Below are 19,378 nucleotides of genomic sequence, written 5' to 3'. Positions count from 1 at the left end.
CAGCGAGCTCATTTTGGCAAGTTTCGGACCAACACCCTTTATCAGTACACCCACCCCTCATTCTTGTGTGACATAGGCTACACAAAATAACTAAATGGATTAGGCCTACCTACAGAAAATGCTCCAGCAAAGGGAATTGGACAGTAGCCTACATAAAATATGATTTTAGGTTTGGTCACAACATAACTATAACAATTAAACAGAAATGAAATTGCTAGGCCAACTACTAGCGACATAGCCTATCAAGAGAATTACAAGTGGGCCAGTATTTACCGGTAGGCAGTAGGCTACCGGCACTTCTACATTTTAGTCTTTGGTGTACCGGGAGTTTGTCTTGCGGACAGGTGTCATGCCAATGTAGTTTTCTGCCCTGTCCATACCAGGTTCTGTGGGCACTACGTGACGCCCACCTGTCCCCTTTCTCCCCTGCCTGCTAATCTCTGTAGATGGAGACAGTGCAGGGAGAAGCCTGCTGGCATTAAGCTGTTGTCTAATAAAGGCCCTTTTCCACGAGTTGAACTGGTACTGGTAATGGAAAAGCGCCAAAAGTCACTTTTCGTGAACCGACCAATCACAGCATGAATGGGGCGGGACATTCAAAAAAGGTTGACGCGCTACAGCCAACTTTTGAAATATTGAACTCCTTGTATTTGCATGAACAGTAATTGTTATTGACAAGTTAGTAGGCTTACTTAGAATTAAGAAATGAGAGATTGACCACATGTAGAGCATTTTTTCTTGCACAATAATTTAATGAATGAAAAAAACCGGCAGAAATGAAATGAATAGGCCTACTGAATGAATAATGAATACACTAACATTAGCCCTAATCATACCTTAACCGCAGTGGTATAATATCAGAAATTTCTTTTTATTTGTGAAACAGTTGGAACTGTTAAAACACAATTAATAAACTGTTTAAATGTTACAAATAGGCCACTCCATAAGCTGTAAATAATAAATCAAGAATATCAAAGCAAGTCTAACCTGTGTGATCATTACAATTAAAATATTTATTCTACGTGCTGGAGGAATAGCCTAACTTAAATCATGGTCGATTTATCCAAATCGTTTTCACTGTGTGTTAAAACGTTTCCATGGTCTGCGTTTTATTGTGAAGGCAGAATTGCCTGATTTCCGGTGTTAATGTGCCCGGTGTTGTCTAGCTTGAAGCTGTTTGTGATGCTGAATGCAGCCAGTGGTTGGGCCCTCCTCCCACACTCCCCATCCCATCAGCTGGATCTGACCTCAGGCTACAGTCCCTGCTGGAGGAAAATTAACTTTCCCTGATTCAAATCAGTCAACGAGTCTTGACAGCACACTCTTCATGTCACACAGTAACAGAATCCATTATACTATGTCTTGAGTTAATTTGGTTTTATCTGTTGATAAGGAAAGACACAGTGTCCAGCCTTCAGGGTGTATATCTGACTGATCTGAAGAGCCTTATTAGCCATTAGAACATGGTCTAGATTAACATTTACGTCTATGTAAAATCTAGACCAGGGGCTTTCAAAGTCTGAGACTGTGGATGCAATGTGATCATGTAGATACTTAACAGTCGAACAAAGGGAGCCTAATATTGCTGTTTGACATTACTTCAGACCAAATGCATAACAAAAGGTGTTTTGTTTATTTTTTAGCATGGAATACAGTACAATTCCCCAAAACTACTCTGTTACTCTCTCTTTAACAGAATCACACACATTTAGGCTGTTCTATGTGATCTCCTTTTGATAACTAATGTAATAACTAATGTAACTATTTTTTACTTCCTTTCTCTGAGCCTTCCCCGAAGCCCCCTGGGGAGACCCGCCTCCGACTTTGAAAACCTCTGATCTAGACCACTCCTCTTCCTTTCTCCCACTTTTACTAAATCCAAAATTGTCATTCAAATGATTTTGATCAGAATTCAGGATCCAGACATAATCTGGAGACACCCCCACACAGGCCTCTTTCCTCTGTGACGTGTTTACATAGCTTTATAAAATCTTCCACAAAGCACATTTTTATCCACTACTTTACTGATAAAAGTAGGAATAAGGGGGTGTGCCATCTAAGCATGTAGATAATAATTCAGTCACTTCCTAATTAACTAGATTCAAAATGTCCCTTAATGAAGAAAATGTTACTGTGACTAAAAAAACTAAAAGAACACAGAGTTCATGAAATCCTTAACTGCATTGAATGTGTTTGCATGTATCCTTAAAGACAGTGAGGATAAATGAGTTGTAATGAAGCAACAGGATGGTTATTATGGCTTTTAATTATTTAGCATTTTTGAATTTCTCTTATCACTGTTTGATAATATGCAAATCTGCAAAATACAAAGAAATCTTCAGTGGCCTTTTTCATTTAATATCTGAATCAGACAACCTTCACTGTTAGAGTAACAATAGTGACTTTTGTCAGGATGTGGATATTTTGTTGAGATTTTGTATCACTGTGTTGTTGCAGTGGAGCTGTCATCACTCCCACTGGGACTTGAGGCTAATTAGCTTGCTAGTGTTTCACTGCCTCACAGAAAGGGAGTTATAAGTGTATCGTTGTGCTGCTTCTGTCATGGTAAAAATAGTGGTTACACATAAGACTGATTTGTTTTAACTGAGCAATAGAAACAAAAGCTATTGAGCAAATACAAACGTATCATGAATAGTCAACAACTGTCTTGCTGAGCTAGTTGAACAGGATCATGAAACGCATCAGTTGGAAACAAACTCCCAGCACTTCAAAGTCAATATCATCACACTTCCATTCATTGTTCTGTATACATCAAGTGATTTTAAACCATGATTTCAGGCAAAACGGCATGACTTTTAATCTACTAGTCCTGCTGCAAAACCTTATGGTCTTAAGGGTGTGTCTAGTTCTTTTGTGTTTGTCATAGGTGTCCTGGGCTGAACTTTTTAAGCCCCATGATGGGCTGAACTATCTAAGTTCACAGAACTTTATTCAGGATGAACATCCTGAGATAATTACATACTAGAAAAGGAAAGCTGCTCTAAGACATGTGAGAACATGTTCCTTATTCTGCATCACTATGGACCCCTACAGGAAATGCTGCAACAATGGATTATCTTCAGCTGGGTTATCAGTAAACCACAGACTGACACATGTCCGTAAAACTAAAACACCAGTTCATCTCTTTAGGAAATGTCATTAGAGTTATTAGATAAAAATATTTTTCTCCACAAATACTATACATTTTGTCAAAAGGACATATGTGAACTGCAAGATGTTGCTTTTGCGCTCCATTTGCCAGCTGTTTGTTCATCTCTGCTGTGTAGTTATAACAGTGATGGGGAAAGATGCTCTGATCAGAACAGCTGTTTCTTTAGTAATTTGTTTACAATCCTTTTTTCATATTAAAGCAACATTATTATGAGTAGTCACCTAAAGTATTCCTCATTTTATTCATGACCCCTTGTCTGTTGAGGACACCACACTGGTCTACAACCTGAAAGTAGCACAGAAAAGTCACAATCATAACTTTTAAAAATATAGCTACTAAAAAACAAAAGCAAATAGTAGTTTTCTGTGTACGTTTTATAATTGATTAAAAGTCTCATCAGATTTAAGTAGGCCTAAGTAAGATTAAAGACTTTAGCTTAAGCAGGCTACACCATGATTCAAATGTAAATAAAGGTGGGGTCAGCCAGCTTCCCAAAATACAAACACAAGATGCAAACTGTTGCAGCCTACTGTTTTCTGTAGAACCTGTCTGATTCACTGATGCTATAAGCTGATATTGACTTATCAGACATATAAGTATGGGGGTTTATTTTGCCACATTTGCAATAACTAAATGTACTGTAATATACAAATAGTGAAACTAGATAAATATGTTGTCAATATGCATATTTATGTGCAAAAATAATGAATAAAACATCATTTTTACTGCCCTATTTACTCTCATTTATGAATATTTGGAAGTGCCTCAAAAATCAACGGCATCATGATACTGTGAATAGTTTATTTACATAAATCAATTAATGAATGGCAAAACAGGTTGATAAACAAAATGCAGATTTTCCATCTACAAATCATAGACTGTATACAAGTATATATAAGAAAAGTATATATATATATATTTAAATATATGTATATGTGTATATAACATAAGCTACAAATCAATCTATTTAACTATGGCCATGAATATACAATATAACAAAGTTATATGGTCAAAATTTGCCGATTGGACCTTTGATGCCAGCCAGGGAACATGCTGTAAAACAATTTCACACCTGAAATACATGTGGAGAAGAAATGGTGTGAAACATGGTGCCTGATTTATCACTCGTTAACGGCCCAGAAAGACACCACAAAGAAGTTAAAACGAGTTTAAATGATTCATACTTAATATATTTTTCAATGTAAATGCTGTGGTAAAAAATGACCACTTTAAACTTTCTCAATTTAACCTACAGCTCATGGGAGAACGGAAGAAGAAAAAACTACATTTCCCAGGTTGCAGTGCACATTCTAGTTGAAAGGTCGACGACGTCAAACCATGCGTCAAATTCATGCTGCCTGGAACAACAACAAACAGTTGAATTAGCTGGGACATTAACGTAGCGTTTACAATTGTTATTTATTTTGTGTTGGTATTGTAGCTCAGTGTTAGCAGAAATGTCCGGAAAGGCCAAGGATATCCTACAGATGGACCTGTATGGTTTACTCGGCATTGAAAGCACTGCTACAACGAAAGAGGTGTGTAAATGAAGTTAGCTAAGCTAACAGTTAAGCTAGTGACATAAAACGCCGTTACTGTTTAGTTAGCCGTTCTTTTTAGATTGTTGTTTTAGTGGACTGTTTATCCAACTGTTAGCTAAATGTTAAAAAGCAGTTGTGTTTCTACAAGGAGAGACTGTAAGTGTGTGAGGATATTTTTGCCTGGAAGCAGGAGGTTATGATAGCTTGCTACTATGGAGCTTGTATAAGTGTGTGTGTTTATATCGTGTGTCCGTGTATAACAACGTAACACACAGAGAGTAATTTTTCTGTTTAGAGACACGTCAGATAAGTAAAGCGAGGAAATAAAATTTCGGTCTAGTGAGACCACCAGGTAGCCAACGACAGACAAAGCTGCTGATGGCTGAATCGCAAAAAAAGGTGTGATACACCGAAAAGGCCGCTTAGTGGCGACATCACATCAGTAAAGTCTTTGGTATCGGTATAGTGAGGGTGGATATAATGTCTAGCACTGCAACCAACTGTTGTCATCATCAATTAATCGGTCAGTTATTTTTTATCGTTTGGTTTATTAATTGTAAAAACAGTACAAGAATTTTAATTAAGTGATTATTAAAAAGTTGCCAAATATTTTTTTGTCACTGGAATAATCAATTAATTAATTGAGTAAATGAAGTAGACTAAATAAATTGTTTCAGCGCTAAGAAATTCTAAATAGTATGGATGTGAACAGAGCTGCAACGATTAGTCGATTAATCGAGTAATTGTCACCTGTTAAGTTAATCAGCAACTATTTTGTTAAATGATTAATCGTTTTGAGTCTTTTTTTAAGAGAAATGATCAACTTCTCTGATATCAGCTTCTCAAATGTAAATATGTTCTGGTTTCTTTACTCCTCTGTGACAGTAAACTGAATTTCATTGGGTTCTGGGCGAAAAAAGAGACATCTGAGGACGTCGCTTTAGGAAACACTGCTCAATATTTTTCACCATTTTGTGGACCAAACAACTAAAAGATTAATGAAAATAATCGATAGATTAAACAATAATGAAAATAATCGTTAGTTGCAGCCTTAGATGTGAATTTATTTATTTATGGTTTTGAGTCTGCCAACTGAATGTATATTCCTTATCTAAAATTTAACCAACATAATTGATCACTTACATTGTAAGTGAGGAGTGGCAATATGATTGCGTCTGATAACGCTTGAACAGTAAATTTTTTGGGGGCAGGAGTTCCTCAAATACTAAGCACAGCTTATTTACAGAAGGTTACATCTGTTTTTGGACCTCTACATACTAGAAAGAGAATATTGCCTGAATGATATTTCGTGCCTGCATGGATTTCCAATCAACTCTGGGAAGGTTCCCTTCCTGTCCTCTTCATTTCCAGCCCAGAGCTGAATCCAGCCTTTTCCCTCCGACCACCTCTCCTCACAGTTTCCAGCATCTAGAATCCACAGGCCCAAAGGGAAATTAGAATCGCTGCCAAAACGAGGGAAGAAGTTAATTTCTTAATTGGATTTCAAAGTCCTGTCCTCCCCGGAGGATTATCCTGGAGGAAGTTAGTGGTTGTGGCTTGGGTAGAACTGAAACTCCCAAATGCAGAAGGCTGATTCTGTGAGGTCTGTTGATGGTCGAGGGAGATAGAAAGGGTTTGTGTGTGTATGTGTGTACGTATAGTGCATTGAGTCCGGAGGGAAGAGAATCAATCAAGTGTGTGAAGACAGATGTCATCAGATGGGCTACTTATCCCAGTTGTTTGGCCCGCTGCGCCACCACTATCAGGCATGTTGTTTATCACAGGGGGGGGGGGGGGGGAAGCTCACCCCAGGGCCTGTTTATGTGGGCTTAGCCACAGCTTGTAAAACATTGCATTGACGTAGGGTATGCGCGTTCTGCATCTCCTCCTGGTTCTATTTAGCATCTCTTTCTGTTATCAGTGCTGTTCACCTTCTTCTGAGCTTGGCTGGCTGATAAATGATGGTGGAAACTGGCATGTCCGAGTCTATGATTTAATGACAATGGATGACTGGGGTTTCCTTGTAGCGCTGAGGGAGGCTTTTGCAAGAGGCAAAAGAGTTTAAAGAGTTATACTGATGCGTAGCTTGTGTGTTTTACCTACCACAGATATTGCTTGGTGAAACAATGTCAACAGCCAAGACCACACATAATTTCTTGTGGTTTATTCAGCTACTCAAATTGTAGTGTACCTGATGTGTTGCCGTATAGGCAGTTACTATAGAGTCACTGACAGAGCAAGGAGAGGCGATTGCTTTACACTGGAGTAGCACATTATAAGCTCACTGCTCTCAATGATGAGTTACTTCTTAGCTTCTTTCTGCTTGCTCAGGGCAGGCAGGTTATGATTGTTACTGCATCCGACGGTGCACTTCGCACATCATCAGTGATTTAACGTGTAGTCCGCAGGTGTTTTGGGCCTTTCAACATCAGACAGCTTTGCCCAAGCGATTTACATTCAATGCATTCATCTGTGTTCCAGAGTTACAGTTTTTTATTACATCAGGCAACATCACATAAAAACCTGAGCTAGTTTTCAATTACCGTTGGCTTGGAAACAATTTGCTCAGCAGAACTTTGTAAAATGATTGCAGAATGATAATGACATCTCATCTTCATACCATTCCATTTAAATTTAATATGGGATAATATTGCATGAATGCCCAGTTCGTCAGGAGGTTTGATCAGGTTCACAAGCACATGGGAAGTCAGAGTGTTTCACTTTCTCTTCATTACATCCAGTTTTTCTTCATACTCTCAGCTCTCCTTTTTTCTGTGTTCATGTCCTCTTTGCCCCTGTCCTTGCTTATCTCCTCCCTTCTTCCTGTTGTGCCTGTTATTATTTTCCTCCAGCTGATAATGTCCTGTAAATAGCAGAGTGTTGTAATTAAGGAGGATGGGCCCATGGCAGATCAGGCAGCTAATCAGCCACACAAGCTAGGGGCCTTACCCAGGCTGTGCTGCGGCTTCACCAGGGCCAGTTTGTCAACTATAATTGGCAACAAAGACTGGTGTAATGAGGACAAGATGTGGGCATGCAGTTCCGACTGTGGCAAGCAGGGATCAGGGAGGCACAGAGGGTCTGTTTTTCGCCATGCACTAACCATTAGGCTACTGTAGCCCTGCTGCTCCATGATTGGAGGCTTTCCTTGATTTCTTCCTTCTTACGGCAACCAAAGTGTGGGAAACAGTTGACAATTGAGTGTGTGAGCCAAGGAAAAGTGACATGCGACAATCTAGAATAATTAGAATTGGAAGAAATAGAAGACACCACATAAATATTAACATATTTGCTCATCTATAAGCACAAGGGACAGCTGTTGATTTTAGCCTCTTATGGTTTTCTGTCCATGTCTTACTCAGAATTGATCCAAGAGCCAATCCTAAAGGGTCATGGTGACCTGCACAAAGTTAATTGCTAAAGTTATTGACTGGATTAGTCCTGTTGGAAGATGCCACTCTGAGACCTCTTATCCACACATATGCTAACCTCTTCAAAAGTTGGCCTGCTTCGGCTTCTAGTGTGCAGGACCAAGGGGCTGCAGGGGCTTCCAGCATCAATTAAGGCTTGCGTGTTACGGCATTGATGGGAGTAATCATGTATTATTAACCAAAACCTCACTGGAGGCGCAGTAGAGACAAGATATTGTGAAGGATGCTAGAGAGAGTGAAAAGGAAAAGACAGGAGGAGGGGAGGGAGAGAAAAACAAAGGGAGGTAGGAAACCTGAAGAGAAGAATGTGTGTTAACAGCATATTTAACTGAACTCAGAATGACAAAAGATGAGGACACACAACATGGCCACTCAGCACCAGAACAGCATCAATGAAGACAGTTTGTGCTTGTCAAACACCTCAGCTGGCCAGACGTTTTTTTTTTTCTGACATCTGCTATGTTTACAGCAGATGTGGAGATGTGTTTATCTTGTCAGCTGGCTGCAGGTGTTGAAGAACATGAGAACTAGAGTGAGTGTAAACTGAGGACATGGCAAGAGCTCTTAAAGGACCAAAGCAGTGGTTTTGTTTTAACTTCACAGGTGCGAACAGTGTTACTTTACTTTATATTAATATATATTTCTTCCATTTCAGGCATCCATTGGTTGAAAGGAATTACAATACAGTAAGCATTTAGTTTAGTCAAAATTGCGTTATTGTTGTGAGGTAATGGAGTGCAGACTTTTTTCCTGTTAATCAATCTGCACTTAAACTGCATTACCACTGACAAACAGTGACAAAAATGAATGCAGACATACTGTGATGGACTACACAACTCAAGAAAGTGCTATGTATTGTATTATAACTGCTTTTCAATAACCAATAACTGCTCGGTGCGGTAGGGGAAAAAAACCCAACTTCAACTGTATACCTGTATACAGATGAATTTCCTTACTTGTACCTTACCAAAAGTCTTTGGAGACTTAGACAAAGCTATGACAGCGAGTGGGGGGAAAAGAAAAAGAAGAATCCGACAGAGGGAGGCTAAAAGGGGGAGTGGGCTTAGGCCAACAGTAAGCGTACGTGTTTGGCGCCAGTCTAGCCCTGTCAGTCTTGATCTGTAGGAAGGCGCTGTGTGCCAAGCAGCCAGACTAAATATCTCTTAATGAAGTCTAGTCTGTCAAAGCCCTCTCAATGAACCAAGTTCTCATTTACTGTTGGAACTATAACAAGAAAAAAATCTAACGTTGACCAAGAGACAGTAGAAAGGACTTGTGATGTTTAGGAGCTGTCTGAGCCATGTTAGTCTCCAGAGGGCTCACTGGAGACTTGTTGCTTCCATATAATCACGTGGAGGCTTTGCTCTTGTACTTTAGACAATAGGCATCTAGCCTAAGGTGTCTATGTTGACTGTCATGGGGAGTCAGTGGAGTTTCTGCTAAAAAGACACTGATGGATTACACCTTTCCGTTCAGTTCCCTCACAGTTGAGTTTTGTTTCCCCTCCCCAGTGAAGTCGGCTCTGTGTGCTTTGGCGTGCATATTAGAGATACAATTCTGCAAAACAACACAAAGGGAAACACTACATATGCCAGAGCGCAAAGCGTCCAATGCAAACGTTTCCCAGACATGAGAAAAAGAGCTCCCAAATTCTGTGGCCTGTAGCATACTGGCAGGAGATTGATTTGCGCTAAGGGGGGTTATATGAAAACATGCATAACGTTGGCATTGCTGATTAAGACTGGTGAGAAAGTATAGCCTATGTCTGTGCGTGTTTCTGTCTGAGCTTGGATATATAGGGGATGTTTGTGCCAAATCCTTAGCATGCAATGCAAATATGTGAGCGTGTTTGCAGAAAGTTTCAGCGCTGCACTCTATAGCCCCCTCTGGTCTCCACGGAAAGTTTTCCTGCTTCCCTTGTTTGTCCAGAGGAGCGGAGATCTAATGAAAACCACCTTGTCATTAACTGGTCCCTAGAAGGACCAATGAATGGTTAACATTCCACCCAGTGACCCAGAGTTAAAAAATCAGCTATAACTAAAACCTCATATGCCATTACAATACTCCAAAGTATTGTTTAATTTTTCCATTTTGGCTCTCCGAAACCCCCCAAAAGTTTTGGCTACCAGCCTAAGATATTAATGGCGGACTTCTCAGATTTGTTATAGACAATGGCACTTTGTTTGTGTATGTTATTGTAACATTTTAAGTCTGAATAAAGATAGACTAATACTAGGCTGAGACTCAGGCCACATTTATCTTGAAAACTGGCAGTGGGCCTGAGAATAGTTTGGAATTCTTGTGTGGGTAATTCACTGTGCAGTGTGAGTCCATTAATAACATGTCAGAAGGACACGAAGCAGGGGATCGGCTCAGGTGTTTATTTGATCCAAACAATACATTCCCAGATTTATATTTAAATTCAGACCACATTTCACCCCCGGTGCTTTCATGTCAGGACTCATACCATTGTGCCATTATTTCAATGGGACCATCATTTTTTATTCAGACTTTGGTTTTTGTGGGCCAAGGACGACAGGATAAAGATAACTGGTACTGAGAGTAGGAATTTTAACTTTCACATAGCCAAAACCTGTGCTTAAGTGGATGATTCGCCTTCCTTGTGTCCTAATTTACATTTTCCACACTGCATAACTCTAGGGTTTGTTCTGTTTTTTTTCCTAGATTAAGAAAGCTTATCGACAGAAAGCCTTGACCTGCCATCCAGACAAGAACCCAGACAACCCAAAAGCAGGTGAGCGAGCCAGTTAATGTGTGTTTGTTTCTCTTCACTTTCTCTCCATCCTGAGCCTCAGACCTCTGTCAGTCACACAGTAGAAATGGATCAAGATGTATTATTTGTATATCCAATTTCTGCATTGTTTTTGAAAGAATTAGGATTAATCATCTGACCGAGCGGCCATCAAACTTTAAATGCTAGCGCTCTCAGCAAGTAATTCCCTGCCAGACAGCCTCACCACAGCACTCTGCAGGAAGTCTAACCAGCGCCTGTTTCGCCCGCCAGCTTTCTAGCAAGACGTGACCAGCCAAGCACCACTGCCACCACCAGTGTTTCCACACTCCGTCCCTGCATGGCTTTATGAGTCCTTCCGCAGCCAGTCGCCAACCAGCATGTCAATAATTAGACCAGGAAATCTCAGTGTAGCTTTTTGTCAGGAGAGGGGAAATAAAAGGCACCTTGGACAAAAGACTGGTCATGAGGCATGTTTTGAAGTGAGGTTTATGTGGTTGCTGGATGGTTCAGACAATTCCTGATTATGTCAGGGAAAAAAAGGGAAATTGGTGGGGTTGGGTGGTTGAGAGGGATAATACAAAAGCAGGGGGTCGGTTTCCCAGAAATGGAAAAGCAGCGGTTTGGAGGGCCTCAACACTTGAACCCGCACACAGACAGACTCGGTCTCTATCGCACGAGAGCAGCGAGTCTTGTTGCCCCTCAGGGGGAAGGTTGTGTGCATATAAGAGGTGACTTGGGGGTCATGATTCCACGCTGACAGAAGACACCCCCCATTATTCCACTCATTTTCCTTAAGCCCCCATGTTGTGACAATCTGAGCTGCCTAGTGGGCATGGCAGGTTTCCCCCAGTTGGATTTCATTCCAGCCCATTCTGTGCATTTAGGTAACCTGAGCGCCTCTGCTGGCAGCGTGATCTCCAGAGCCTCCCATTAGCGTTCTCTGCCAGTCCCATAGGGAGTAACAGTATCGGTCCGTTAGGCCTCCCATAAGTGAATGATTAAGCCTGGCGAGTATAGTGAAGTAGTGTGGCGGCTGTATGATGGGGAGTGGGATTGTGGTCTCCCTGTGTACATTTGTGTGTGTGTGAGATGACAACTAGGGAGGTGAAGTCTTGTGTGGTAGCAGTGATTGAGGCAGTGGCCCCTCGAGGTGCTCTAATGGACGATAGACGGAGCGGCCAATGGTTTGTGAAGGAATGCACTGCTCTGTCATCTGAGGAAACAGGTTTCGTGAGACTTACAGCACATTTTAAAGCATAAAATGTCTCAGTTTGTCTCAGCCCCATGTCCTAGCTTCAGCATGAAGATATCACACTGAGCACATAATGCCTCTTTTTGCATAAGCCCCCTCTAGATGTCATGTTCTCTTCACATCAACATCACCCTCTCTCTTCTGTATCTTGTGAATAAGGTGTCAAATTGGCAAAGTAAAAACCGGTGTTATATCATTGTGAAATCATAGCCCTGTTTTTGTTTTTAAAGATCATATTCAACATGTAAAACATTGTTTCCTGAAGCAATAATGTAATGCATTCAAGAGCAGCATTTTCAGTTTTCTTGCTGCTCTCATCCCTTTCTTCTAGTGGAGCTCTTCCACCAGTTGTCCCAGGCTCTTGAGGTGCTAACTGATGCTGCTGCCAAGGTAACTCCTCTAACGCCTCCGAACTTGTCATTAAAGCGCGATAAACACAGACAAATTCATCCTGGTGTGTAATGCTGTTTTCAGGCTGCCTATGATAAGATTTGCGCTGCCAAGAAACAAGCAGAAGAAAGAAACAGGAAACTAGATGACAAGAGGAAGAAAATTAAGCTTGGTAAGTCACTTTGTAATTCTCAAAGTATTTCAAGGTTCTTGATTCACTCGCTATTAAAAATGATTATTGTGTTGGTTTTGTGAAGGTTGTATTTAAATCAAGTCGTCCATATTCCAGAATTAACACAAGGACTGAGCTTCACTAGAGAAGTGCTAAGGACAGCTGCATGACTTGTCCTGTATGAATTAAGAGCAGCTGTTAGACAGTAACCAGTTATTTAACACTGTTTCATTGTGGAAAAGAGATTTAATATGAGTATATGTAGGACAGATGACTCATCTGTGTGTGTGTGTGTGTTGTTATAACAGATTTGGAGTCCCGAGAGCGACAAGCAGAAGCTCACAGCCAGGAGGAGGTGCAAAACACTAGAACACTTGAGGAAGAGGTAAGAGAATTTAAAGAAACCATGTGAGAGATGATACAGCACCAAATGTTGCCTGGAGAAGCTGTAGAAAATAAAATAACAAATGCAACGTACTTCAGGTGTCAGCTGTGCACTAGGAACAAGGTATTCCAGTGCATCCAGGAAACTCTGAAGCACACCCAGGTGCTTTTAGTCTGTTTTTCGTCAAATGCTCCATTCGGATTGATTTGAAATCTTCCACAGACTTGGGTCAGGAACAAAGGCTGTATCTGAGAGAGGGGCTTTTTTTCCACTGCCATCATAATTATCAGTAAACCCATTAAGTGATATTGCATGACTTGATGCACTTTGTTCAGAAAGCCAATGATAAATAAAAATGGTGTGCATGCTTCCAACGTGAGTCATGGCATGTGCTCAGTGTGCTTAATGCATGTAAATATGTTGCCTTGCCTGGGAGTGGGAGGAGGTAACCAGTAGGTGGCACTGTTCCATTTGGTGTCTCATCCCAAGGTGTTATTGCTTTAACTGAAGAAATAAGGTGATCTGCATATTCTTCCAGAAACACAGGTTAGCAGAAACGGTGTTTTAGAATGGGAGAGCCATACAGGTGATAAATTACGTCAGTGCTTAATGAAGAGTAAAGATGCATAACCTGCTGTCACCCAAAACCAGTATGTCTGTGTACATTACTTTATTGTCAATGTCTGTTTCCACCAGATTGCCCGTTTGAGAGAGGAGGGATCCAGGCAGCTTGAGGAGGAACAGAGGCTCATCAGAGAGCAGATACAGAGAGAAAGGGAAGCGCAGCAGCAAACAGAAGGCTACACTCAGAGCAGTAATGTCCACTTCAAGTTTTAACCTAGCCCAGTCTGCTCTAGTCCACATTAACCAAACCAATTCACTGCCACCCTGTTCTGCCTGGATAAATCCAGTTTGATCCAGTGAAGTTCTTTTACAATCCTGAAAGCCTCAGCTGAGTTGAACCCCCATGTTTCCCAATGACCATTCTGTCAGTCCAACCACAGCAGTCTCCACGCACCCTGTGGTTTACCAAATAACGTTCACACAAATAACAATAACTGAATGTATATTTGAATTTATGTTTTGTTTTAAAACATTTTCAAGAGGTCTGTTTTATTTTTTTGTCAGTAAGACAACTTGGCAAGATTAACATAGGAATGCCAAGCACCACGCACACACATAGCTGTCCGTCAGACTCTTAACCGCTTGATAATATTTTTGCATTAAAGCCTCGGTGTCTCCATTCTGGAGACATGAAAAAAATGAGGAGTCTTGTAAAATAAGACCATGGAAGTGTATGTATTTAAGGGGAATTACTGATTCTTGGACATAGACTAGACCCGTTTTTGTGGCTTGACAATTACTCATGCATAGCCAGCACATCTTTTGAGTCTCTTCCATTTGCAAGCAGTCATGGCCTCCCCAGCCCTCCCACTCTTGTCTGTTCCATCTCAAGAGGCGCTCAGTGGATCATCAGACTGTACATAGGCAGGCCATACATTTACTGCGTGACAGCCCGTTTAAAATTACTGTCCATCTGGATGAGTCCCTCGCCTGGTAATTCCATATATCTTGCCTCAACAAGACAATTGTTTCTTTGTCTTTTCACGAAACTGTCTCATCTCTCCCCTCATGTTTCCCCCCAGACTCAGGAGTGGAGAGATGTTCCAAGAGCAATGTGACCCCCAAATTGAAGGTAAGGCTTTGAACTCTCAACACGGCTGGGAAGAGAAGTCAGGATGAGCAGTTGCAGTTCTTAGAGAATAATGCAAAGAGATGGAAAAGAGAAAGGGGGGTCCTGCATATTCTGGAGGAGCTGCTCCATATGAGTGGAAGTGCAGGATTTTGTCTGAGTCTGGATTTTGATAGAACCTTTGTTATATTTGTAATCCACATACACTGTCTCACCACTGAGCACACGTGCTGTTCTAACTCTCATTCCTCCAGAGTAGGCCCGATGTCGTCAAGAGACCTGTAACTATGCCAAGAGAGGGCTTATTATATTTCCTCCTGGAGACGGCCAGGCCTGCGCAAATTAACGGACGCTAGGGATGTTAGCTAATGTGTTTAGACATTAAATCTGGTTTTAAAATTTGATAGCCATCTAATGCAGCAGTGTATTCCCTGACATTTGTGTATTCAGTTAGAAAAACAAACAGCAGCCGTAAGACTGACAGAATCACGTGTAAGTTCAAGGACATGGGAACATTACAGCATAGATCTGTCTCAGAGGCTGTTGAGATGTGTCTACTATTTAAAAATATTAAACTTAATCTTCTGCATCCAATTTTTTTTTGATTAAGGTCTTTCTTATGTTGTCTCTAGAGAGTGTGTTCACTTTGTTTTGTTCCCTGTCCAGTAAAAGTAATATTATATCTTTAATCTGGTTCACAAGTATCCGGGTATTCAAGATTAAACCTGAATCCTGCATTGATGGATTGGAGACTATTGCAATTAATCTGACATCAATTGTTCCTTAAAACAAACCTCAGTGACGTTTGACATTGTGGAAGCTCTTTGAAAAGTGATTTTCATTCTACATATTATTCCTCTGATATATTCTGTTAACTAATTTTTAGTGTTCACAAAGTAAGTCAAAATCAATAGCAGAAAGAGCCATTTGGTTTAGTTCCATTAATATCTTTATCTTTCCTATCTGTATATTTATTGAAAGTTAGGAGCAGGAGTACACAGCAGTGCGTCAGTGTCAGTGTTGTGGACTCAAACCGTAGACATCACATCATGCAAAAAAAACATCTTATTCGAAGATTAATGGGTAAGAAGGTTATCGGCGGGCACAGGAGACTGCTCTTGGAAGGAGCATGGATGTTTTCAACTGTAATTATTGGTAAAAGAAGCTATGTAGACATGGAAATTCCCAGAAATCCTGTTTCTCTGACAGTGAGCAGAATGCTGGAGCTGAATCAACACTTAGTGCTCGCCATTTATAATGCTACTTGAAGCAGTTAGTGTGATATTGGCTAGACGTTGCTGTACTTTGTACATGGATACGCGATATGTTTTTATGAGTACGGGAACTCGCATCAGAGCTTAGTGACAGAATTCCAAACAAGTGAAAAAAAATGTGATAAATTATCTTATCTTTTGTGGAAGCTGTTCAGCAGGGAGTTATCCATAAAATAGCTGAATGGTAATTTCTAAAGCAGCATTTACACAGTGCAATATGGCAAATATCAAGGAATAAGTAAAGACACAGAAACATTGTTAGACAGGAAAAAATGTTAACCACAGCAAACAAAGACACAACATATTCAAAAAGAGGACTTCCTCTCATTCTGAGAGTACCTTGGGCATCAACCTGCTTCGGATTACTTATTGTAGTGATTATTGCGTCTGGTGTTGTGCTTTATTGTGTGGAGCTATAGCCAAGCTGGTGAGTCACCATGTATTCTCAGGTCCAGGGCTCCGTGTGATAAGTTTCACCCTTTTTATCTATCCGTCACTCCCATTATGAATGGAAATTGACTGCAGGTCTCCTGTCTGTCCTGTAAATTATAGTAATCTGTGTGTCAGCAGAGCCAAGCCTGCCCGGCATGCTTTGTCTCCTGGTCAGCTGTATTTAATCAATTGTGCTCGAATGATTAGACATTATCATGCACTTCTGTAATTCTTGAAAGTCCTCATGAGTAATGTAGGCCTCTCCCTCCTGTCTTCTTTCTCATTCCAGTTAAAGTGGAAGTGTAAAAAAGACAACGAGGCGAATGGAGGCTACTCTGAAGACATTCTTTTCAGACTTCTACAAAAGGTATACATCCTGAAAACCTGTGCCACAATGTTACAAGACTAATAATTTATACAGCAAAACACTTGTCTTTCCTGTAGGACAACACAGAGTTACAGTAAGGTACAATTTTTGGTTGGGCAATATAATTATATGTACCTTGAGAGTACTGAGGTAGCTATATTTTTAATATATCTGGCTGTATTGGAAATTGCAGGCAATGTTGTAAATTAATGAGCATGACTGCTTTACAGGAATTTTGTATTTACAAGAATTGTGCATCAATGTGATGAAGTACTTTAATACGTGAGGTCTTTAATTGACTGGATTAACCAAAAACAGACTTTCCCATCTGGGTATTTAATCTGTGAATTGTTTGTAATTAAATGTTCAGAATTTCTATTGCAATATAAAATGACATATACTGTATAAGGATTGAATTTTTTCTCTCTATCCTCGCTGTCCCAAAGCAGATATCCACAGTTAAAACATTTTAAAAACCTGCCCGCAGAGTCCGGCCATATTTGAGGTCTGCATGACATCAGCGCTGTAGATTTTTTTTTTTTTTATTCTTCCCCTTAAACAAGGCCCATTAACTTTTGTTGCAGTGAAAGTGCTGAGGGCAATGTTGTAGTGCCCTCTTAAAGCCGTGCACGCCATTGTTTGTGCCCCTCTTACCAGGTGATTAAGCAGTGCCAAGGGAGGCATCAGGAAATGTGCTCTTCTCATGCAACCCAGTACCACCTTGTGCTATGATCCGTCACAGGGCCTTTGGTGGGGAATAGGTTGGCTCGGAATGAGGAGAGGGCAAGTGTCACTGACGTCAAGCTGTCCGGAAAAAGGCGTTTGAATTTCTCCTCTGCACGAACTCAGAGTATGGTCCCAGGCAGGAGGGCTGTGTCATAATAAAGACTGTGGGAAAAATTGTTGTTCCTTTTTAAATTCTAAAGCAAAAGGAATTTAGGCAGAAATTGTGTTTGAGATGGCAAGCGCCAATGAGTGATAGTTAATGGTTTAGGCAAGTAGAAATAGCCACCACTGCGTGGGAAAGCAAGTATACGTGTGCGGACTTGTGTACTTTGGCTGCTTAAAATAATGTGTCTTCGTTCGGGTGAGGGGTGGACATGTTAAGATATTTATATTTTATGAAACAGAGGTATTTTGAGAGTCTCCTTTGTCACTGTTGGCTTGCTCCAGAATGTCCTTACTAAGCATCAGCATTCCTGGACTTTCCCGTTCCCAGAAAGCTACATTTTCACATGATGGATTTGTCAAAGGCTACATCCGTCCTACTCTTTGCTCCCATGCCTCTGCTTTAGGCAGAGACAGGTTACTGACAAAAGGCCTCGTTTATAGGTGATACAAACCCTGAGGTATTTAAAAAAAAATGTTTTCTCTGAAATGGCTGCTAAGAAGTGTTTATAGTCTTCCTCCGCTTCTCTCCATCTCTCTCAGACAACGACCAGGAAATGACTGAGATGCTCTTCGCCCTGCTCCCCTCTTTGGCCAACCTTTCCTCCCTGTTCTGATTTCTGGCAGGGAGTTGGATGAGAGCCACATCTAATTTCAGCTTCAATGCCAAAATGATTGTTTATCAAACTGTTGTCACTTCACAAGGAGGAACTAAAATGATGACATCCAGTATTGCTTCTTGTTTCTTTTGAGAAGTCACAGAGGTCTCCCTTTAGTACATGATGTTACTTGAATGTTCTTTGCAGTATTACTGGCTTGGTCCCAAACATACGAAGCCTATCGTTGGAGATTAAGTTTAATAACGAAACACATGTTGAATCCTAACTTTTATTCCAGAAGTCTGTTATATTCACCCGTGTTTTGAGTTTTTCAGTCTGCATGTGCTTTGTGTTCTTGTGGTTATGGGTTGTGCTGTGAAAGGAAATACTAATTTGAATGTTCTGCATCTCTCCTCTTCCTCCATTTGACTTTTCGTTTATTCTCCCATTTCTTACCTCTAGTACGGGGATGTTTTGAATGTGATTTTATCGAGTAAGAAGAAAGGAAGCGCTGTGGTTGAATTTGCAACTGTGAGAGCAGCTGTAAGTACCTAACTCTTGTCCAGCCAGTGTCCTCATTCTGTTGGTTCAATCATGGCAATATTTTTCCAAAGCAGACATTTGCAAGGAACCACATTTGTTTACCACTCACTTCCCTCGAAGTTTCAGGTCACCTGCTGAGTTTGAGTATAACTAAGAATGACATCTGTCATAAAGACTTCCCAGCCTCAGGATAGTTTCTGCGACCTAAGCTAATGTTTTAGTCAGTTACTGGGAAACATTGGACGGAAGGACTTAAGCCACCTCATTGTTCCACACTGTCTGGATCCTCTGGCCCTTTGTCGTGATGGTGTACTTTTTTTGTTGTGGCCTCCTCACCACAACGTGTGGTTTCACTCCAGAGAACACGTCTGCCAGTCTACAGGGATCTGGGCACAGGTTCTGCGGTCCCTGCCTGCTCATCTCCAGGTCCCATCCTTGCTCTGGGAGTTAGCCCAGTTTCAATCCACCTTTGTCCTTGTCTACA

General features: G+C 40.8%; 1 protein-coding gene across 3 annotated transcripts in view; it reads left to right on the top strand.

Annotated features, from left to right (window-relative positions):
• Positions 1-4,483: 4,483 nt before the first annotated feature.
• Positions 4,484-19,378, top strand: part of dnajc17 (DnaJ (Hsp40) homolog, subfamily C, member 17) — a 34,131-nt gene continuing 19,236 nt past the window's right edge. For 2 of the 3 annotated variants that reach the window (XM_046062949.1, XM_046062948.1), the window contains exons 1-8: positions 4,484-4,710; positions 10,830-10,899; positions 12,483-12,541; positions 12,626-12,713; positions 13,022-13,098; positions 13,795-13,912; positions 14,745-14,794; positions 16,787-16,864. In XM_046062949.1, coding sequence (XP_045918905.1) covers positions 4,630-4,710; positions 10,830-10,899; positions 12,483-12,541; positions 12,626-12,713; positions 13,022-13,098; positions 13,795-13,912; positions 14,745-14,794; positions 16,787-16,864 — 621 coding nt within the window. In that variant the 5' untranslated portion in view covers positions 4,484-4,629. Of the gene's footprint in view, positions 4,711-10,829; positions 10,900-12,482; positions 12,542-12,625; positions 12,714-13,021; positions 13,099-13,794; positions 13,913-14,744; positions 14,795-16,786; positions 16,865-18,813; positions 18,895-19,378 lie in introns of all 3 variants that reach the window. The other variant, XM_046062947.1, reaches the window with a different exon arrangement.

The sequence above is a fragment of the Micropterus dolomieu genome, linkage group LG11 (assembly GCF_021292245.1).
Source record: "Micropterus dolomieu isolate WLL.071019.BEF.003 ecotype Adirondacks linkage group LG11, ASM2129224v1, whole genome shotgun sequence".
Lineage (NCBI taxonomy): Eukaryota > Metazoa > Chordata > Actinopteri > Centrarchiformes > Centrarchidae > Micropterus > Micropterus dolomieu.
The sequence above is the reverse complement of the archived record's forward strand: the minus strand, read 5'-3'. Positions and strand labels throughout refer to the sequence as shown.